At 37.8% G+C, this 23,557-nt stretch overlaps 1 protein-coding gene and 1 pseudogene across 1 annotated transcript; one reads left to right on the top strand and one right to left on the bottom strand.

Annotated features, from left to right (window-relative positions):
• The first annotated feature begins 2,210 nt into the window (after positions 1-2,210).
• Positions 2,211-2,356, top strand: LOC148371816 (U2 spliceosomal RNA; annotated as a pseudogene).
• A 2,706-nt stretch (positions 2,357-5,062) lies between these two features.
• Positions 5,063-13,337, bottom strand: prdm13 (PR domain containing 13). Its single transcript, XM_088326453.1, has 4 exons — positions 13,117-13,337; positions 11,514-11,645; positions 11,311-11,431; positions 5,063-7,892 (listed from the first exon to the last, which is right to left on the bottom strand). Exons 1-4 carry the CDS (start codon positions 13,282-13,284, stop codon positions 6,478-6,480), a joined length of 1,836 nt encoding a protein of 611 aa, XP_088182579.1. The 5' UTR covers positions 13,285-13,337; the 3' UTR covers positions 5,063-6,477.
• Positions 13,338-23,557: the final 10,220 nt, after the last annotated feature.

Below are 23,557 nucleotides of genomic sequence, written 5' to 3'. Positions count from 1 at the left end.
ATAATAACAGCAGTGAGGAATAATGGTCAAAATAACAAACGCACTGGCATCTTATGTAAACTCCTTTGCAGGTGTCCAACATTATAAACAGACAAAAGCAAAATTAACTTAACAAAACACAATTCTAGCAGTCAAACATTAGAGCTAACTCAGCTACCTTAATTTAACGTGTGTTACCACTCGTCATGCATTGTTTACGTGTTTTAACATCCTTAAAGGAAGCATTATTTTGATGTCTTTAGTGCAGGAAACATGTCCCAGTATGAAGACAATGTAATATTAAGTACATTTGTTTTTAACATAAACGTGATCTGAGAATACATGAAAGCACAACGATAAGTATGAAGGCTTCTGCTGCACTAAGCATGTGTTCTCAACAAAGCAGGTCTGAACACTTACAGAGACATCACCTTTGCAAGTCGCATAGTAAAAACCGAACCACAGCCCTGACCTCCCTCATTGTTGCCAGTGTCCCTGCTTACCACATAATACGAGCACAACAGTGAAGCTTTTCTGCAATGATTGGCTTTGTTGTGTCCTTGCACAAAAAAATCCACTAGATTGTTCAACCAGGCAGAGACCTTATGAAAATCACGAGAGGAAATTGCAGAAGAGCGACCAACGTCAAATATGTCTTTGTGACCTCTTGTCTGAGGGCAGGTTAGTGCTGACAAACAGCTAAAAAGACTCGCTTGGCTCAAGGACACATTCTAGAAGAGAATGAGTTATAGACTGCATGGGGACATGTCAGCCTTGGCCTGCCATTTAAGTCCAACATATGAAAATTTACACCCAGTGGTAAACTTTTCAAATGATGTCACAAATGATGGAGTTCATTAGATACAATTGTAGAATTGTACCTACTTGTTTTTCTTTTTTTATTTGCCCATTATTGCTATTGCATTTATGGAATATGAATGAACAGCAAAATGTATTATGTTATTCTCAGAACAGCCTTTTTATCACTGGCATTCCAGTGAAGGTGAGACCAAGGTTGAGGCAGCAGTCAGTCATGGACCTGCTCCTAAAAACAGGTGTAAGAACGGCCTTGCAAAATGGGGGTGTTGTGGCTTATATCTCGGAAAGTATAATGAAATTTACACCCAGTACCTCTTCTGTGTTGAAACCATTTCAAGCGCTCACTATGCAGTCATCTATGTTACCCCCAATGTCAGCGAACCAGACTTTTGACTAGGACAGAGTAGTTTGCTCATATAACTCCAACTTTAGCTGACTTACATTGACTCTGTGTCCATTTAATATGTGACTTTAAGGATTTGTTACTAACTGTGGCAACCCGGGGAGTCGGAGGTAGGTCTTAAACTTGGAAAACACACATCCAAGAGACAGTTTCCTAGGTTTGAACAAAGAGAGATTTATTAACTACAGAAAATGATCTGGGACAATTGAAGGAAGGGGTGTTATGTCCCCAAAAAATGAGGTTCTACTCTAAGCAGCGGTAGGCTCTCTGTGGTTGGTGTAGCCTTTGCTTAGGAGTTGCAAGGGTCCTTTTGTCTCCGCTTCCTGGGGCAAGAACACTTTAGGCAGGGGGAAAGTGTACAGCAATATAAGGAAGTATTTAAACACTCCCAAAAGCCAGGGTTCTTCCTTGTCTTAAGCCCAAACAAAAGAAGGTTCCTTTTCTTACTTCTGTAAAAAAATTCCCGTCACTACCCTACCAGACTTGTGATCTCCCTTTCTCTCCCGGTAGCTGCCATTAAATACAGCTCACTGGGAAATTAGTGGATTAGCCTCAGATGGGACGACTATCAGGAGCCAAATGATTGCAGGGCATGTACTGGGAAGTAACGGTGGGGTCACAAACTCGCCCAATAGGAAAGGGCGTGTCTACCCGCCAAGTACAACCTGCCTATAGGATGGGACTTTGCGTTGCCACATAACAAACATAGGATAACACGGACTTGCCCCCTCTTATCTCTCAGATTCTGGTCTCGCTCTATGTTCCTGCTGGGAGCTTCTTCTCGGAATATGCTGGTCTACCTGTTACTCCAAGAGCCTAGAAGAAATCTGCAGGCTCGAGAGCATTCTCTATCTGAGCCCTGGTGCTGTGCAATGCTCTGCACCCTAAGATAAGATCTACAACCTCAGTGAAAGTGTTTATGTTTTGACTTAAGACACAGTTATATTCTCTATCTTATGAGTGATGCCGACCTCATACTTTTCTTTTCCTGGAAGCAATTAAAGCAAAAAATTCTTCTATGTCAGCTGAAGGTCTTGGACTATACCGATGGCTGTGTTTTTGATTTTTGCATTTCGGAGATGGAATATGAGCTTGCTCTGTCCACTCCACGCATCGGCCCGGTATTGCAGTACCTCCGGGAACGGTGCATTCGCAATGATCGCAGCAAGGCTTTAGGGCTAGGACCCTAGCTTGGCCTTTTGGCTGAGAGTAAGTGTCCCGGCTCCTAGGCTTTGTAGCGTATTATGAACTGACCGATAATGGATAATGGATAATGAATAACGAAGATAGATCAATAACCCTTAAAAACCCCAAACCCCCCCCCGTTCAGCTGCCTGACTGGTGGCCAAATAAGGGAGGATAAACCCTGTATGCGTCAGTGGACAAGCACATGGACCTGAAGCATGTCATCATCTGAACAATTTTACATATTACCTATGTTTATTGTTGATGTTGACTACATTCTGTGTATTGTTACCCATCTTTTGCAGCTCGGTCATCCTGGAAGAGGGATTACCTCCCTTGTGGCCCCTTCTCGCGGTTTCTTATTTTCTTTATGCTGAAGTTGATGAGTTTTTCCTTGCCCACATGCCGGTTTCAGATTACAGTATGTTGCAACTATGGCCTCTGCACTCATTTATGACATTTTGTGATTAGGAATGATATTGATTGCTCGAAGCAGAGTACATTCAATATTTTAGTTTTTTGTTTACCTAATTTAATCTATAGTTTGCATGTTATTGAGAGGCTCTGTGTCTAATTTGCTTAAAATATAATTGTAAAGTGTCCTTGGGCAACACAGCTGACGTCGGTGTTTGAGTTTGTGTGTGAATTGGTAAGTGTGAAGCACATTGAAAAGCGCTTTGGGAGGTCTTCGGTGACTTGAAAAGTGCTATATAAATGCAGACCATTAACATTTACATTTACTTGACATGTACTAACTGAGCTCTGGGAAACTTTGAGGAAGTAACTACAGGGAAGCTATTTACATGATTAAAAGTGGTGTGTTTGGAAACTGAGTGGAGTTCCTTGCCACTGGATGATTCCAGATATATGATTTTTAATTGGGTTGAATGTATTCATTCAAACTATGTTATGTTGACAAAAAATGTTTATTTAAAGGGTCAGTGTGTATTATTTCACCACTAGATGTCGCTGTATAGTTGAGTGTAACCAAAAATTTGTGCTGAAATGCACAGGGGAGAAAACGAACTTCGGAGACTCGAAGTGACCAAAACGCACCTTTTCCCTTCTTTTTTTTTTATTTACCCAGCCTTTTTCAATTGTTTGGGTAAAAGTAAATTTTGGAACTGCGATGTATAAAGTCAAACAACAACAGTCAAAAAATCTCAACATTCTAAATCAAAGTTATGAATAATTGTCAAACAAGTGAGTAGAATTTGGTCTTCCATCATCTGAGAGGGCAGTGAGCAAGAGCAGTGCTATGCTCAGGAATAAACATTTTTTATTAATTTTTCTAATTAACAATTTTGAGTTTTTAACAGTTTTACAGACAAAAATAAAGTAAAATTAAAAAAAAAAACACCACCAAACAAACCCAAAGACCAACTAGCAAAAGAACAGTTCATCATGTGGAAAAAAAAAAAAGTAACAATACACTTAGGAGTAATGCGGTGTTGTGCATATATTATTTATTCTTAACTTATTAAAATATGTCTCACTCTGTCCCTCATCCATCTCTTAGGTTTGTCTCGAACCATTACCCTTGGAACGCTGGGACAACTACAAACTGTTGATTGCGTTGGTAATATAAACAGAGTTTTATAATTCATCAAGGTCGCACCTTAGCCTCACTTATGCCGTGCACCTGCAATCCAAGTGCATTGCCTTTGCAAGGATGCTCCCTTCATTATTTCTGTGTGACAAAAAAGGCAGATGGCTAACAGCAATATTATTATTATTATTATTATTATTATTATTATTATTATTATTATTATTATTATTATTATTATTATTATTATTATTATTATTATCATCATTATTATTGCTGCTGTTAATGCTGTGGCTGTTGTTATGGTCTTTATTTTTGTTAATATTATTAATATTATATCCCATGTGAACTATTTCAAATATTCGCCAGAAAGATTTTAAATCACTTCTCATTCTGGAAGATCAGCTTAAAATGATCCCCCACCGAAGATTGTCTTTTTCCAGCACTGTTGTTGTTTAAAAAGCATGCTTTTTATTACTATTATTATTTTTTGGATTTATTAGCATTATTATATTATTAAATATAATCATGTGTGTGTACACAGTAAAATTAGCAGTAGTGATTTAACACTGTAAGGACCATATATTCACTGAAATCGGTTTAAATTCTTCCCAGGGGCCATCACAATCCTAAACAAGCACGTAAAACTGGGGAGATCTATATCTTGCGACTTTTTTTTTTCTTTTTAATTGTTGTTGAATGTTATTGCACTGTTTTTCCTTGCACTCCTGTTACGACGCACTGTTCTTTAATTGCACTCTTTTTGCAACTTAGACCAGTCACTAAGCACTAATTTCTTAATGTTTTTGCCTAGTTTTATTTATTTTTTCTCTTTAAAGTCATGATTGCATGTTTACCATGGAGTTGTACGTCTAATATCGTTGTTTCATAACATTTATATCAATGACAAAAATACTATTCAATTTAAGTAGTGTTAATTCAACACTCATAAAAACTCATCAACACTACCCCGGTGAATATTGGGTCCATATGCACAGTGTTAAATTAACAGTGATAATTTTACCGTGCAGCCTATCAATAATTCACGAAAGGAAGGATAAGTAAATATGTTAAAAATAATACTACAAACTTTAAATTGTTCATATGAATTCGTACAAAAGAAAAACACATACATTTTGTGAGTTTATTTGAAAGCAAAAAGGGGGGAAATGCCAACCGTTATACAAACCATGAGCAAACTTGTCTTTTTGACCATATGACGTATAGCATATAAACAAGCTTTTACAACACGGTAATGCAAATATCTTTACACATCTTTACATAGATCAACACTTTTTTTCTTTAGAAATAAATCCATAAATAAATATAGCTGTTTTCCTTTTTAAGAACAGCTCACCTCGGCAAGAAAGTGCAAATTTAAGTGGGAGGCGTAACGAGTTGGTACAAAGGAAAGGAAGCAATTATAACAATATTCACCCGGTTAGCAAATTCGTTGTTTTTTTTAAAGTGCAGTTGTCGGGGGGAAATGTATCTAACTATCAAATTTATTCTTCGCTGAAAAAAACACAATTGGCCTTTTTTTCATTCCTAAATTTTATAACACAGTATTAGAATCCAACGAAAAGAATCAGAGAGGCCTGGGATGGGGTGTGTATTATTGATAAAGTGTCAATACGAAAAAAAGTCAATAATAATTGTATACCTGTCAATTTATACGTTGTGCCCGTATTTTATACCTTTTTGTATGATTTCAATACGCTGTGTATACAATTTGGTTCGAAGGGGGGAAAGAATTCGTTTTTGTTTGTGTTGTTTGTTTGGTAAATAAAATTGTTTACACCAAGTATATTTGTTTTTATTCCAAATTGTCTGTCTTACTCTAAGTAAATAGGTGCCCGCGTTGTAAGGTATGTTATCGCATAACAAGTGGAATTGCAATTATCAATAAAGGGAGCAATTGGCTGAGGTTGACATGTTTTTCATAAAGAATCGTTTTTTAAAAAATGCTATTAAAAATCGGAGAGCTGCGCTGCAACGAACCTTAGGTTTTTGTTACATTTTAATTCAATCATTTGATTACTCTATACATTGTATTTAGACTGCATGGAAATGTTCGAGTGTGACGGGTTATAAACTAGTGGTATATAGGGAGCACAGTCACTGTAATTTTTAAGGTTTCCCTGTATTCATTTTTGATCGTTTCATACTGTGTACGCCTTTTAATATTTTTTGTATGGGAAAAAAACTAAATGTATAATATTTTTAACCTGGGTCGTGTCGCCAACTGGTGGCAGACGTCAAGTTCGTTGTAGATTGCTATAGTGTCGCGGTATTCTACATAGTCTGTCTTTATGTGAGTAAATACGTGACGTGTTGCGTTTGTAAGGTTTGTTATTGCGTATTAAAGGAATTACATTTATTAATAAGGGGAGTAATTTTCTGTTCTTGACAGATATGTTTTCATTGCATTTTAATTTGATCATAGGAGTCCGGGGGAGTGGGGTATAAGAATGTTCAAGGGAGAAGGGTTATAAATTAATGTTCAAGGGAGCAGAGTTCAAAGCATAGTTTCTTTCTTTTTGTTTCAGTCGTTATTCTTGCCGGACTCGGGCTCGCTTTGGTCGTCGGTGAAGCAGACGTCCACATCACTGTCGTTATCGCTCTTCAGCTCAGCATCCTCGAACAGGCCCACCTTGTCCTCCAGTTTTTTCACACTTTGTCCAGGGTGCCTGGACTTGACGTGTCTCTCCAAATCCCTCCTCCGGACTAGAACCTTGCCACAAAAGTCGCACCTGTACGGGGTGTTTCCCTCTGCATGGAGCCGGATGTGCTTATTGAGGTTGCTGGGATCCCCAAAAGGTCTGAAGCACACTTTGCACTTGAGCGGCTTGTAACCGGTGTGAGTCCTCATGTGGATTTTCAGACCGTATTTCCTGGAGTACAGTTTCCCGCAGTATAAACACAGGTGTCCTTTTTTGGGTTTTCCGGCACTGGAGTTGTTGGCGCTTCCCGCAGGAAGAGGGTCCAATCTGGTGCGGTTTTTGTCGTTGGCAATTTCAGACAATTGTTGCGTATGCATTGCAATCTCTCGGTCGATGTTGGTGATCGAACCCATGTCTTGACTCATGGAAGGGGCGCTAAAGTAGGGCATAGACTCGGGGTACTTGAGGAGGTTCCCAAAGTGGAATTTTAAAGGGTAATAGGGTGAACTGTACAGGAGCTCTCCGTTATAAACAGTGAAGGGCATGAGTGGGATGTTGTCAGCATAAGTTTTGGCGCTGTCCATGGTGGGTAGTGAAACCCTTTCAAAGTGGAGACCTGGGTGTACATGCGGGTAACGGGATGGAGGAAACCCAGCGTGCGTTCGACTCTCCACATGTTTGAAAGCTGATGTTTCTTCAATATGAGGTAGGAGCGGGAAGCTTCGGATGGGCACCATGCCGGGGGCATCAACCAAGGGTGTGCATTTACCCGGATTCCCGCTTCCGGTGAGCGTTTGTTTCGTACACCCGATGACTTTCCCGAATCCCATTTTGGAAAGGGCGTCCTCGCCCACTTTGGTGACACCCGTCGGCTTAAACGCAGAGCGAACACCCGGGTGGAAGCCCATGGAGGTCAAAACAGAGGATGGTGGACCAAAACCCAGAAGGTGTCCTTGGTGGTTCCGGGACGACGTCACGCTCATGTCTAGGGCTCTCTCCTGTTCCTCAGTGATGGTTTTCTTCACCATTCCGGCCTTTCCCAGAAAAGGAGACGTCAGGGACCTCCTGCCAGACTCGGAGATGGAAGAGATGTTTTGAGAACTCCTGGCCGAGGAAGACGTGTTCGGGATGTCTCCTGACTTTGGAGACCGGCTGAAGGTCTCCGTGCCTCTGGCTTGCTCGCTGGTCACAAACCCACGGCCGTGGCTCAGGGCGCAGTGGAAATGAACGTGGGCTTTGAGGGTGTTGGGGTATTTGAAAATCCTCCAACAGTACCAACAAATGTAACGTTCTTCACCTGAGAAAAGAAAAAGTAAATGGTGATGCAGGTCGTAAAAATGCCTCTTCCTCAGTGAACATGAATTATTCATACCTGTCAACCTCAGCCAATTGCATCCCTTATTAATGATTGCAATTCCCTTTATTTGGCAATAATAAACTTTGCAAACACAACGCAGCACCTTCTTACAGCAAGACGGACTATGTAGGATACCTCGTCAAGGTTTGCAATACGATGACGTTGTCGTCTGCTACCCGTGACCGAGATGATCCGACTTAGAGCCGAGATGGGCAAAACAAAGTCGATCTAGCAAACAATTAGTTTAAAAAAAATCCTGTGCAAAAAATTATATACGGCGTGCACAATTTAAAATGACCATCAAACTTATAAAAACGTATTAAATACGTGGAAAACGTATTATTTGTCAGATATGATTGTGCTTCGCAGAACACTAATTTATAACCCTTCACACTTGAACATTTCCATGCAGTTCAAATCTTTAAGTTATACGGCGTACATAATCTTAAATATACAAAAATATTTAATACAGGGAAAATGTATAAAATGACAGGTATGTATTCATAATAATATCCAAGGTGCCAGTTTTGGCTTGGACAAATGGGATGTGTCCCTACTAATATCGAACAAACATTTTGTCACCACCAGTATTATGTTATATAATTATGTTTTTTAAAAAAGGTTTATCAATGCCAAAATCGTTTGGATTCAACAAAAACATGCGCAGTATGTGTTGCACAAATCCGATTTAGATTCAAGCTCATTTTGATCTGTACTCCCTCAGAAAAGTCAAACAAAAACTGAAACAACTTCAGCAACAGTGACAGTGCTGTCATACAGAACTGATCGAATGGAGAAACGAAAGGACATAAACCATCATTAAAAACGCCAGCTAAGAAAATCATGCATTTAAAACATTTGCAATGCTCGATTAACATGAAACGATTACACACCTGAACCTCTTTTAAGCATTTTTTTTAGGATTCTAGGGTTTTTGAATGTTACAGATTGCTAAACGCTTACTGGAAAATAATATGTTTACCTTTTTTTTTCTCTCTTTAGGTCTTTATTGCATGTTTACCCTGGAGCGCCACGTCTAGTCTCGTCTCAATCAATGTTTTACAAGAATAATATCAATAACAATAAAAACAATTCAATTAAATTCCAAATTGCTGCAGCTTTAATTGAGAAGCAGTTTTGCGCAATTGAGGAGAGATCGAACGTTGAAATTAATTTTGCACACTTAAATTGTCTGAAATCTAAGATAAATTTCATTCAAGGTGAAAATGAAAAAATATTATTATTTTTATGATTATTTTTATCATTACTATTGTTGTTGTTATTAATTAAACCTTTGCGTCGTCCTTTTTGTGTTTCGTGTTTTTTTCCGATTTATTTTATTTTTTCAATCATGTAACAAACATCACATCACAATATCAACAAATTACCTGAAAGGGAATAAAAGGATGGCTGATTGAAGCCAAAAGCTTAGATGAGACCCGTCCCTAAAATAATTTTGGACTCTTCTTCCATCACTCATTTAAACAAATTATTATACCTCATCTCATTATAACAATCATTTGTTATCAAATTCAGAAATGATCACGTTGTTTAAATCACGATATTAATTTTGACAGTTTCTGTTTTTTTTCCACCAACTTTTTTGTCGAGAAAATAAAATTTGTAAAACCTTAGACAAATTTCAAGCGATTCGAAAATATTGTACGAGGTTCATACTTGTTAATCTTCTGCATTAAAGCTTTAAATATATTCAACTTAGAAACATAGATTGTATGGCTTAAATACAATACCTCAGACACATTTCGTTATTAATGATTATTTCTTTCGACATTTTCCTTGAAAAAAAAATAAAATCGAAACAGACGAGGTCTCGGCGGTGGCAGCCAATGCAAGTCATCTTATTAACGACTCCCAAGCGAGTATTCAGAAGTTGATCTAGATGTAATGATTTTGTAATCGTCACTCAGGCCTTTGTGAGTGGAGCCCATCAAAAGAGCAAACGCCCAAGTCAATCTGGCGATGCATTGATGCTTCTACTTTTCCTTTTTGGGCCTTTTTTCCCGTGGAAGTGACAGCAGCTGTGGCTTGAAATCGCAAGTCTGCAGAAACAATGAAGCTGGCCCATCTGTTGACGCAGAATAATAGTTGCCGGCGTATGTCCGAGAGAGAATACACGCGGTGTTCTTTCTGTATGGGCCCGCAGAATCAGGGCAATATAGAGCCCACATAAAAGTTCGCATTCATTAGGTCACAATACCTTAACGCAGCCACTTAATTTAGCGTGAAGCACTTGTTTTCCTAATTTATTTGCTTTTGAATAGATGAATATTAATGACACTCGTTCCGCTGAGGTTGTTTGCAGTGTTTGTATTGTTTTTTTAATTCTAAAATAAAAAAAAACTTTATTGTGAAAGTGTTACAATTTAATCTGACGTTTGGCACGTTTACTCGACTTTTTAGAGGCCTTTGCAGCTATCATAACCCTCCTGATGTCCTCGGGTCAAAATAGCCCACCACTGTGTTGTTAAACCCCCCCCCCAAAAAAATCCACCTAGGGATATTTTGAACTTAAAATAGTATGTCTTTCCAAACAGTAGAAAACCGTCATGTCTTTATACGAATATTTGTGTAAACTGTATAAAATGGTCTTTAAAATTGGGACAATGATTAACTCCAAAGTAGCGGGTGTTTTGTTGGGATTATGGAGATTTACAAACGGAAAGTTGACACAATTTCGTTGACATTAAACTATAAAGATTTTTTACTGTGTCCGACTGGTTGAATTATATACATTTTTTTATATATATTATTTAGTAATTTAATTTAATCACATCGAATTACGGATAAACGTTGATCTAGAATAGAATAGAATAGAATAGAATAGAATAGAATAGAATAGAATAGAATAGAATAGAATAGAATAGAATAGAATAGAATAGAATTGAATTGAATTGAATTGAATTGGGTCGATGGTCATTATAACAAGTACAATTCAAAACGGAAATAAAAATTACCGTTTTGATTAGTTAAGGGTAATCAGAATAGTAATATTAAAAAGAAAGAAAAAAAGATTAACTAAATCATTCATTGTAATTATTGCGCATTCCCGTCTAAGTAGTGTACAGCAATCTAACCAATATTGTGTTATTTCATATAAGAAATAGATATAATTACACAGACAGGCGATAAGAGGAGTTCTGTTTGGTTTGAAAGATGATAAATATTTCCATTATTTTATTAAAAGGATGTTTGTGGAACGTGCCAATTTTAATATATTGGCGGAGAATTAAAGACTGATCCTAACTGACTGAGCTTTAAATTAACTTCCTCGATATCCTAGGGTTTAATTTTGTGATTTGCATTTAATTAATAAATAATTTAGTAGTATTTTACACACCTTTTTCGTCATGCGTCGGAGTGGCTGTAATGGGCATGTCGTACCATTGGGCCAAAGCATTTGAATACCAAACGCATAGTTCTTCTCCCGCGTGGATTTCTCTCATCACGCGGTAAAATATCTTAGAATAAAAAAGAGAGGTAAAGGAAGTTTAATTAAACATTTTATATAAAGGAGAGAACAAACATCATTTAAATATTCACCTGTCCACCTGGGAGGTCCGTCACAGCCTCTAGATTTTGCTCTTGACTGTTTCTGGCAGGTCTGATGGTTCCGATCCAATCTGCCATGGGACATCCGGACTCATCCACAAACTCATCCCGCACCAAGCGAATCTGCATTAAAAGTAACATCAATTTAAGTTTCAAAAGACATACATATTCCTGGTTTCTTTCAGTCAATATTCTATAAGGATACGAGGGGCGGCGCGCTCACGCGTGACCAAAAACCCTCTTAATACGTCTTTATCCGCTCTGCTGATAATTCCCCAAAGTGAATGACACACAAGCCTAATTGAGTTGATATGGGAAACGAATTTGAGGAGTGTCAAAGCGTTTTGAAACTGTTCAAGAACATTAAAGGTTTCAGCGTGACATCGGACACGGAGATTGCACCTGATGAACACCACAAAAGCCTTCAGGCAACGCATTTCATTTCATTTAGATGCATCAATCACCCCCACTGACAGTTTCAACAATAACTGGCTCAGACCTTCGATGCATATAGGGGCAAATATGTGACTATCGTTTAAAAAAACTGGGCGCGGTGCAAACTGCAAGTGAACCCCTAAAATTTTAAATATACTATTTTAGGATTGAGTAAACGAAAGTGTTTTTTTTTAATCACCCTAGCCCCAGTGACATCTTTCCATGGCCAGATTCCATTAAAATTAAACAACTCATCGGAATAACAGGCCCGCCAGGCAGGGAAATGTGAGGACATGAAAGGCGCTCGCCCATTATAACGGTTAAGTAGACGTGCAGACTGACAAGTTGGCCACTTATTGGCCTCAATTATTTCAAGCCTGACAGGCAAAAACGATTAATAGAAGAAATTCGTTCTGACATTTCATACCTGTCAATGTATACGTTTCCCCCGTATTTTATACATTTTAGATCATTTCAAATTGTGTATGTCGTATATCAATTTCTGGAAAGTAAATTTTAAAAATCAGTTTTTGTTTGTTTTTGTTTCTTCTTACCAGTTTAATATCTTTTCTGCTATGTATCATTAGCATCAATACATTTTCTGCAAGTGGGGAAAGAACTAAGAAAAATGCTGCGAGAATTTTCCGTGTTGTTTATTTGGTAAATAAAATAGACTTTATTTCACAAATTATCTTTAATTTTTTTCCACTTAGTCTGTCTTGCTGTGAGTAAACAGGTGCCGCGTTGTATTCGTAAGGTACGTTATCGCTTAATAAGGGGAACTGTAATTATTAATAAAGGGAGCAATTGACTGAGGTTGACAGGTACGCAGTTTTGCTTTAATAACACATAATTAGGTTCTTCTCATTTTAAGAGGGATGGAACTTTGTTTTAAATACAGGAGTAAACAAACGATGATCCTTAATAATTTAACCCTCCTAGTGTCCTCGGGTCAATGTTACCACCGCGTTGTTAAAAAAAAACTAAATCATATATGATGACTTTTCCTAAAAACACACAAAAAAAATCCTAGGAAAAAAAAACGTTTTTAATGCAAGCTGAATAAACAAGCCCTTAAAGATGGCCCTTAAAATGAGGACCACATGAGGGTTAGGATGTAAAATAATAAAAATAAATTTTAAAAAATCCTACATTTTACCTTTTTCTTAGGCCCAACTTCTTTTCGGTCCGTCAGGTACTTCCCCAATTTAAAGACACCAGGTACCGGACCAATCCGGAGCCCGGCCGGGATGCTGCAATCTGAAACCACACTGATGGTGGTGGACGCCCGGGTGGCCTGCATAGCGTGGGGTGAGATCAGAACCATGAAGGCAGTTGGAAACTAAAGAAGGGAAAAGGAGGAGGAAGAGGACCGGTTAATATCCGCCCTCAAAGTGATGTGGTGGAGTTTCGCTCCCCGCTTTTCTAGAGATGGGTGCATGCAAGGTAACCCCTCCCTCCTTCCTCCTCCCTCCTCCGGCCCTCGGGATGCGAGTGGGTTTCAGATGGGATGAGAGTGGTCCTGAGCAGTGTTGAGGGCAGTGTTGAGCACGTTACTGAAAAAAGTAATTAGTTACAGTTAAAAGTTACTTCATATAAAATTTCTATAATTTTGAGCACTCCCACCTCAGTTCGTTCTTCCCCCCATATGGGTCCACCCTCAAAAAGTGTAACAAGTCGTTGTAATTCTCGATCTGCTTTTAAAAGGTAGCAGAGTGGCGCACTCCCAACTGTTAAGTGTAACCAGTACGCGTCCCATTTAATTTCCTGCATGGAACGCAATTACTTTTCTCTTGAAGAGTACTGAAACACACTATTTCGTTATAACGTTTTGTAACTCAACTGTCATTACAACATAAAGTGTTACTCTGCTTCTTGAAAGCAGATCAGGAATTACAATGTAAACGTTCTATGATGGGTTATCCTTCAATCATGAAGTAACACGCAATCCCCAATCTGCCAGCAACACAAGGCTCATGACTACAATAATAGAAGCTGGGCTTGTTTATATCCATCTACAAAATACAACTGAATAGTGTCGGGGTAGCAAGCACACAGTATTTCTCCCCACTGATATACAGATATTCTCCCTCCCATATATATACTCGCATCCAAGCTGTCATTACAATTATAAAATTAAATACTAAAATCAGGGGGTCATCTTATGTGCACATATTACAGGGGTGTCAAACTCTTTTTTTGCTCGGAGGCCACATGGTAGAAAAAACACTCTGACGGGGGCCAGATTAGTATATTAATGGCATGAGATTTTTGGAGGCTCATAATTAAAATATGATCCAGGCATTTAGGATTTGATTTTAAAACGATTATTGAGGGTTTTTTCTTCATTATTTATCATCTTCCAGTAAGAATTAATCTGTTGTAGTGTTAATCAACTGTGCATATGTAAAAACAAAGTAAAACAACAATTTTTTTCATTTCCACTACTGTTTATTTAACTCGGGAAAACTCATGCAGACACACAAAAACGGATGTGAATCACTGATTTAATGATTCAAGAGTCTTTCTGTGTTTTATTTTTGGGGAAAAGGTTTACCTGAATATGGAAACTTTGTTGTTAGATTTAATATGTAAACTTCTTTATAAATCTCGATTCATGTGTGATGTTGAGTCTGTGTGTTTGTATGAGACTTGTAGGCTCCAAAAGGGCTGAACCTTGTGAAATTTTTACAGTTATACTTTAGGCCTCCCCTAGTGTCTTTAGCTAGGTTTAGTTTCAAGCACCCCCTCCCCCTCCCGAGAAATGTGTATTTGTATGACGTAACATGAGGATTACCTGAACGGATGTGTACCAACAAAATCGGTAAATATCTGCTTTCGTTTGGTCTGCTTTCGTGTCGTCTCAAGCGCCCTCTGGTGGCCAAATTGTGTAATGCAGCTCCCAACTAGAGACCACTCTAAACAGCCGAATCCAATCTTTCATTGGGTCATTTTGCTGGCCTATTATAGAAACGACCTAAAGCTTTTTTAAACTTCTGCAAAGACACCCAGGTGCTATTTTTTTAATTTTCACGTTTTGTGTTGCCTTAAACAGCTAGCCAATGACTTTTTTTTTAAGAAAAAAAACATCACACTTACTTTTGGAATGAAGTAACTAGTTACTGTAACTAATTACTTTTTCCAGTAACGCGCCCAACACTTGTCCTGAGCTGCACATGAGTGTGAGAGAGCTTAGCAAATCCAGCAGCTGTGAGTAGGCCAGTGCAACTCACGGCGTGGCCTCGCGTGGTCACATGGAGACTTTCCCTCACCCCCTCTGCATAATGAATTGCTCCAAACTGGTCAAGGGACACAAAGGGCCAGCCGACCTTCCCATCCCCAAAATCCAATTTGTCAAGGGCAGAGAAAAGAGGGTGCATAATCAAAGGTCCAGAGCAACCATTAATCCTCAGCATGTGGCTTTGTCTCCCCGACAGTTCCGATATTTTAACTGACAAATCCACTGTATAATTTCTCCATAAATCCTCATCCCTTCCTATTCTTCCCATTCAAGCCAGGTTTTAGGAATCAATGGCTACTTTAAATCTACTCTGCCGGCATTCTTTGGCCTTTTTAGATACTTCAAAGGAGAGTATTCTCCCCCTCCTTTGTGTCCCTATTAGACAAAAGGATCGGGGAAGTTTAGAGGACTTGTTAACTTCTATTGACTCTCGGCGTGTGCCGGCTTGAGATCAGACAGGTACTGAAAGGGAAGAACCAGCTAGCAGGAGGAGAAGGGGAAAAAAAACGTCAAACTCGTCCTTCTTCTTCCACAAATGATCATACTTCATTTTTATAGGTGACATACAGAATGTTTTATGTCCTTTAATTGGTTGTAAGATTAATTTTCTAGATCGAAAAACATTCAAAGGTTCATGGGTTAGATTTTTGATACGATTCGGACTTTATGTTCACTGGGGTAGTGTTAAAAGTATAATCTTTAAGTGTTAATCTAACATTGTTTGTTTCAAAATACCCATTAACAATGTTAATTTAACACTTAAAGAGTAAACATTTAACACAACCTCAGTGAACATGTGGTCCATATCTGGTAAGCACTGGTTATTTTATAGTATGCACATAATGTAGTATTTATGTCAAGTCAAGTCATGTTTATTTGTATGTGATATTGATCAATTATACATTGATAATAAAAACCTTTTTGAATCTATACATTGATTCAATTAAAAAATCATTAGTTAATTGAAATAGTTAATAAAATAAATCACTGATGACATTAGTAAGTAGCAGAAATAGTCCAATACATACAATTATGAATGAAAATCGAGCAAAATTATAAGTAATTAGGGACAAAAACAATTATAAAAATATAATCAATAATTGATAAAAGATATCACGAAAATATAAATACTAGGATTGAATTTAAAAGAAAAACAAATATTATACTATAGGATGAAAAAATGAAAATATAATTGAATCAAAAGTATAGCAACTGATAACGAGAAAATATTCTACTGCTAAAAATGACGTGTGTAAGTAAAGGATTGTCTCAGAGAATTAGAATACTTTGATAAAAAATCCATATGATCTGTAATGCAATAAAAAAGCCCTACAGTTTTGGAATTATTATCCATCAACTGAAATATTACAATATTTTATTGTTTTAATACTCTTAATTATGCCATGCAGTCAAATATAGCATCTCAAAGTATTAGATTCTAATGGAAAAGTAGGGCATTCAAATAATAACATTTTAAAACAATAAGAGGCTTTTAATATTCCAGTGGATTTGTAATGAATCCAGAATGTATACAATTTTTGTGTTGTTTTAGCAGATTACAGAAAATAAAGAACTGTATCATGATACTTAAATGTTCTCTGAGACAGTACTGCATTAGATCTACATGTATTTTTATTTTGAAAAACAATCTTATGGGCTGTTTTGGATAAAAAAAATCCTTTTTTATGTGACTGTAGTGGAAATAAGATGCACTAACATGTGGCAGTATTTTTTCTAAACTGGCATATCCTTTGATGATGATGAGCCCAAACAGATAAAGAGAGCAAACACTTGTAGGCAAGCCATTCAGGGGTGGACACGTCGACCTTTGACCTGTCCACAAGGGGTCATTCTGACGCAATGTGTTTGAATACCAATGTCAAAACTTTAATGCAGTAATTCATTACTGCGATGGTAAATCCCCAACTGATTTTTTTCACTAGCAAGTTGAACATACAGAGGACATGAAACTGGTTTAGAGGGTGTATGTGCACACATGCCTCTGCAGAGTTGCGCTTCCAATCCAAGATGCCCTAAAAATTGAATTATTAAATGAATGTTTTCATCAATAAATGCGATGTTTTAGATATTTTCATCAATAGGCACGATGTTTTGCGCCTGCAGTTACCTATTAATGCCTCGCTATTTCCCCCCACGGGGCCTGATTGTACCATGTGTCGTTGGAAATCAACATGCCTCTGCACACTTAATTGTTCAAGGAAGGACAATAATTAACACCACTCTAGTGTGGAGGCACAAGCCAAAAGCAGTCAAAGGCTGAGGGAATTTAATATATTTATGGTTTGAACAGACTATTGTGTCTTTCTTTTCATTTATCGTTTTTGTTCCCACAAAATTAAACAATAACTGCACTCATTAAAAAAGGCTGGTGCTAATGAAATGAAATAATCTGCATTTATATAGCGCTTTTCAAGTCAATGACTTCCCAAAGCGCTTTACATTGTGCTTCACATTTCCCAATAGCGGCCGTGATCTGTGCAGCCATGTAAGGCGCCAACCTGCTTATTGAGGGTATTGGGGGTTCAGTGTCTTACCCAAGGACACTTCGGCATGTAACACGGACAAGCCGGGATTCGAACTGGGATCCCTTAATCCTAAAACGATCGCTCTACCTCCTGAGCGACTGCCCCCTAATCTGACCCAAAACGTTTAATTAGACCCCCACACTCGGTTTAGTCAGTTTTGACCCAAATGTGATAGTTAAAGGGACATTGTGTATTACTCAGCACCTCTTACTGGTAAATAAAACCTTATTTCAATTAAAAAACAATTTTACCTTGAATGGTAAACTAAAATATATGAATCATCATACAAACATGCTTTTTTAAAAAAACGTGTAGGTTGAGAAATGTGTATTTATATTACGTAACATGAGAATTACCTGAACGGATGTGACATCTAGCTGCTGTTGATACTGAAGAAGGATCGTGGATTCTGATCTTGTCCTTCACGTATTCGTTGAACTTTGGGTGAGGAGAATGTTGGTAAATTAAGAGGCTGGATATGAACTTCTTCTCGAGAAGTTTTTATTGGCAGACTATATTCTGGAGACCACCGGAATACAAGGCTGCAAGCAGACAATCTTAGCAATATTCTCCCTATGACATTTTGAAGCAAGATTTTTATACCTTTTTTTGATCCGTTGCATAGGTCAACAAGGGACCGCAACTTCAGTTTTCTGCTTGCCACTTATTCACACATTTTTCTGTTATCAGCCAATTCTCAAAGTTTCAGTTAACTTTTTTAGGCGTTGTATGGGTCAACACACCACATCTTCAGTCTTCTGCTTGCCACCTGTTTGCACATTTTGTGTTATCAGCCAATTCTCAATGTTTCAGTTCCCTGTTCGTACTTTGGTGTCTTGGTTTCTTGACATCAGGCTGAACTTTGCTCCTTCGCTTGAAGTTCCTGACATTATTCTGAACTTGTAGCTTGCATTGAAAATATCCATCTATAACAAAATCTGATATACTTCATGTACAATAGGTGTACAGTACCCAGAAAAACAAAAATCCTTGTTAAAGGCAAAAAAGGAAAATAAAAACTATGTGGTATGGTCACATTGATTTTCCGCAGTTTGTATTCTTCTTTCTGCTTTATAGCACTCGTTTTTGGTTGGACTACACAATACAACTAAATCAAGTGGTCAAATATTACACTGTAAATTGATTTAGGACATTGGATTTTTTAATTTTCCCCCCAAAAAAGCAAAATTTGTATTTTTTTTAAATTTTCATTTATCATGGGAAGTTACCTGCTATCAACGAGTAGTGATAAGGAAGGTCCTACATTACAACTGTAAGTGACCTGTAACAACCAGAATTAACCAGTTTTCAACTGGAAGTAGCCTGTTCCAATCAGAATGAACCAGTCTTTACTTTTCTTAATGTATCTTTTATTTTTTTATCTTACTATATAATTAAACAATAAGTACACACGTGAAAAACAGCTGTTTCAAGTTTGGTTTCAAACAGGTTCATTTGACCCTTATGTGATAGTTAAATTTAAAAAACTGGGTTATTTAAAGCGACATTGTGTGGTTAGCGCTTGTGCGGCACAGTTCATGTCATGGGAACCTGTCGTGGGTTCAAATCCAGCTCCGGACATCCTGTGCAGAGTTTGTATGTTCTCCCCGTGCTTGCGTGGGTTTCCTCCGGGCACTCCGGTTTCCTCCCACGTTCCAAAAACATGCATTTCAGGTGAATTGGCCGGTCCAAATTGTCCCTAGGTGTGAATGAGCGAATGAGTTGTCTGTACCTGTGTGCCCTGCGATTGGCTGGCAACCAGTTCAGGGTGTCCCCTGCCCACTGCCCGGAGATGGCTGGGATGGGCTCCAGCCCCCCCGCGACCCTAATGAGGATAAGCGGTACGGCTAATGAGATGAGATGAGATGAGACATATATATATATATATATATATATATATATATATATATATATATATATATATATATATATTTATATATGTGTGTGTGTGTGTGTGTATTTAAATACTAAGCAAAAATTCACAAACTACATTTTCAAACATGCATTTTTCTAACTACTCGTAGATCAAGAAATTGCAATGCATTTATTTGACATAACATGAGCCTCACCCAGAGGGAGCTGACATGACTGTCTGCCATCTTGTTCCTTTGGGTAACCAAAAAAACAACGGGAAGTGACCTATTTTCAACCCAAAGTGACCTGTAAAAAACATAATTTACCACTTTTCAACGGTAAGTAGTCTGTTTAAACCAGAATTAATTAATTTTCTCTTTCCATAAAATTAAACAAAAAATCCACGCATTAAGAAACAACTGATTCAGATTTGACCCAAAAGGGGGGTAATTTGACCCCAATACTTCATTAAGTCAGTTTTTACCAATGTTGGATAGTTATTAATTCAGAAATGTTGATTATTTAAAGGGACATTATGTGTTATGTAGCGGCTCTTAGTGCTGAAAAACGTATCTGAAAAAAAAAATCAATTTAAATAATAATCTGAAATACAGCGCATTCTAAAAAATATTTGTAGTTCAATAAATTTGCATTTATTTGACATAACGTGAGACTCACTTAGAGGGACTTGAAATGAAATGTGTGTTAGCTTGTTGCTACGGGAAACCAAAAAACAAAAACCTAGTAAAAGGGCTGGGTAAAAAACTGTAAATAAAAATTGTTTGGTTTGGTCACTTTAAGTCTCCATCATTTTTCCTTGTGCTTTGTTGCTCTCATTTTTGGTTGCACGACACGATGCAGCTTCAAGTAGTGGTCAAATAATACATGCTGTCCCTTTAATTTTCACCCAAATAAAATAGTTAATTGGACACAATAAACTAGGCAGAATGCAAAAATATAGTTTATTTTTTTAGGAAAATGACCAGTTTTTAACCAGAAGTGACTGGTTTCCTCCAGAATTAACCCGCACTTCCTTTTCTTATTTTGTTTTTTATTTCTATCGCTAACAATAAAAGTAAAACATATTTACACACATTAAAAAGCAGATTCAAATTTGACCCAAAAGGGTTCATTTGACCACAAAACTTATTCAGTTTTGACCCATGTCAGGTAGTTGCAACCAGCTCGGTGGCCTTGAGGGTAGAGCGCCCGCTCCGAGACAGGGAGGTCGCTGGTTCAAACCTCGGCCGAGTCATAAGACTTACAACATTGGTACTCATTGACTCTTCCTCGGAATTAAGGGTTGGAATTGGGGGGTTTGGTCACCTAATGACTCCCAACACAGCAGTTGGGTCTAAAATGGCGGCGCGCTGTTCGGCTGCGACTACATCGGCCCGCAACAGTTTAACTGTGCGGGTCAGATGTATTGACATTTCGTTCTGTGTGCATGGGTACAAGAATGACAACAAAATTAAATTATTATTCTTCTGAGTTGACTCAATAAAATTGGATTATTTACAGGAACAGTGTGTATTATTTAGAACATCGTAGTGGTAAGAAAATAAATATTTAAAAAAAAACAATATTGATTTAAATACTAAGCAAAAATACATGAACTAAATCTTCAAATATGCATTATTCAAAATACCCGAAAAGCTGAATTACTTGTCAACCATTTTGTTGCTACAGGTAACAAAAAAAAAAAAAAAACTTCACAAAAGGCTGGTCCAAAAAATGGGAAGAATAATGTTGCCGTTTGGTCACTTTCATCTCTGTAATTTGTATTCTTTCCTGTGCTTTTTTGCACTCTTTTTCAGTTGCACAACACAATACAGTGATATCTAATGGTCAAACAGTACACAGTGCCCCTTTAAATTCATCCAGAAAATCGGATTATTTCATTAAGAGCCATATATAACAGTAATATTAACGGGTAAAAACATAAAAACTCAGATTATTTTTTAACTGGAAGTTATAAGGATGACCCGTTTTCAATCGTAAGTGACCTGTAAGAACCTGAACTAACCAATTTTTAACTGAAAGTGGCCTGTTTCAACTAGAATTAACCCATTTTCAAACGTAAGTGACTTGTTTCAACCAGGATTAATTTGTTTTGAACTGGAAGCGACCTGTTTGAATCGCAAAGAATCAGTTTTCTACCAGAAGTAACCTAATTTAACTGTAATCAACCCATATCCAACCAGAAGTGACCCGTAACAACCTGAACTAACCAGTTTTTAACTAAAGTAGACTGTTTTAACCAGAGTTAACCAATTCTAAACCCAAGTGACTTGTTTTAAACAAAAACAACTTGTTTTGGACTGGAAATGACCTGTTCAAACCACAACTAGTTTGTTTTCAACCAGAAAAAGCCAGTTTTAACTGTAAGCAATCCATTTAAAAGTGACCTGTGACAACCTGAACTAACCAATTTTCAACAGAAAGAAACCTGTTTCAAGAATAATCAACCCGTCTTCAACATTAAGCGCTTGTTTCAACCAGAATTAACTTGTTTGAACCGTAACTGACCTGTTTGAACTGCAATTAATCAATGTATAACCAGAAGTAATCTGTGAACTCATGTTTCCAACCAAAAATGACACATATTCAAGACAAAGTGAGCACTTTTGGTGAGTACTATTTTACTATTATATAAACTCGACTGAATATTTGGTTAATTTGACCAAGACATGTTCCTTTTAGGGGGCGGCAGTAGCTCAGGAGGTAGAGCGATCGTTTTAGGATTAAGGGATCCCAGTTCGAATCCCGGCTTGTCCGTGTTACATGCCGAAGTGTCCTTGGGTAAGACACTTAACCCCCAATACCCCCAATAAGCAGGTTAGCGCCTTACATGGCTGCACAGATCACGGCCGCTATTGGGAAATGTGAAGCACAATGTAAAGCGCTTTGGGAAGTCATTGACTTGAAAAGCGCTATAGAAATGCAGATCATTTCATTTCATTTCATTCCTTTTAAACAAAATAACCCTGGCATTTGACCTACAAATATTATGCATTTATTGGGTTATTGAAATAACCCAGCTGTTTTTAGGTGCATTGTCAGATCTTCTGACAATATTGTAGAATTAATTTAAGAGCAGAAGCTCTGTTAAGTTATTTCATTACGACCTGGGAAGAAGTGGATAGGAAGGTTTTATAGGCGCCTAAGCCTGGATCTTGCCAGTCCCTTTGTCAGAATGTTTTGCTATATAAGTGGCGGGGCTCTGATTTAACTGGTTGGCCATTGATGAGCCATGAATATAGAGGAACAACCTGTCTGCAAAGCAAGGGCGTAAATACAGAAAGCAATGTCCCACCAGGGTTCTCCATTCATGCTCCCGAGAAGTGCCAAGGGTTCACCACCACCTCTCCTGGACTGGTTTCAATGGCCCCCACTATTCAAGACCCCTGTGAGCTGCAAGAAAACACATTTTTTATGTCGACCCATAAAACTTTGTTTGGTTCTTTTCAGAGGTGCCCAACATTGTCCCGCTTTGCAGTGTAGCATATATCTGAAAGATTCCCACGTTTAAGAAGTGGCTTTGTAAAAAAAAAAAAAAAATGAAAAGAAATTAATTATTTCTCTCTGTGGAAGTGGACATCCCTGCATTCATCAGTCACACCTCTTTCAGTGGACAACACACTGCAGTGAATGTGTTATTTTTCTGATCTGCCGCACACCACGCAGATTAAAAAAAGGACTTTGCATGTCCTATTTTTGCACCCGCACTCATCAAGCCCAGGGAAAGATGCAATCTGTGCACACAGACCAGCTGCTTAATGCGGGTGGAACATTGAAGAACCCCGTGAATAGTTAATTGAGCTCGTACGAGACACCCACCAGGTGACACAGTTGAGAATTTAACCCAGACCAATATTCCAAATGGTATTAGAAAAGGCGCAAATAACCTACACAAGGCTGTTTGTTTGGATTTATTCAGAATCTTTGACAGATCTAAA

The sequence above is a fragment of the Urocampus carinirostris genome, chromosome 2 (genome assembly GCF_059441175.1).
Source record: "Urocampus carinirostris isolate Australia breed hairy pipefish chromosome 2, RoL_Ucar_1.0, whole genome shotgun sequence".
In the NCBI taxonomy this organism is placed as follows: domain Eukaryota; kingdom Metazoa; phylum Chordata; class Actinopteri; order Syngnathiformes; family Syngnathidae; genus Urocampus; species Urocampus carinirostris.
Note: the sequence above shows the minus strand (reverse complement) of the source record. Positions and strands in the feature narration are given on the sequence as shown.

What these genes read in the sequence shown, in the direction of transcription:
- prdm13 (XM_088326453.1), bottom strand. Translation starts at nt 13,284, where the DNA reads ATGGTTCTGATCTCACCCCACGCTATGCAGGCCACCCGGGCGTCCACC. An exon ending in AAGTTGGGCCTAAGAAAAAG is followed by an intron (nt 11,646 to 13,116) that starts GTAAAATGTAGG and finishes CTTTTAATGCAG; the next exon opens with ATTCGCTTGGTGCGGGATGA. An exon ending in TCCGACGCATGACGAAAAAG is followed by an intron (nt 7,893 to 11,310) that starts GTGTGTAAAATA and finishes TTCTTTTCTCAG; the next exon opens with GTGAAGAACGTTACATTTGT.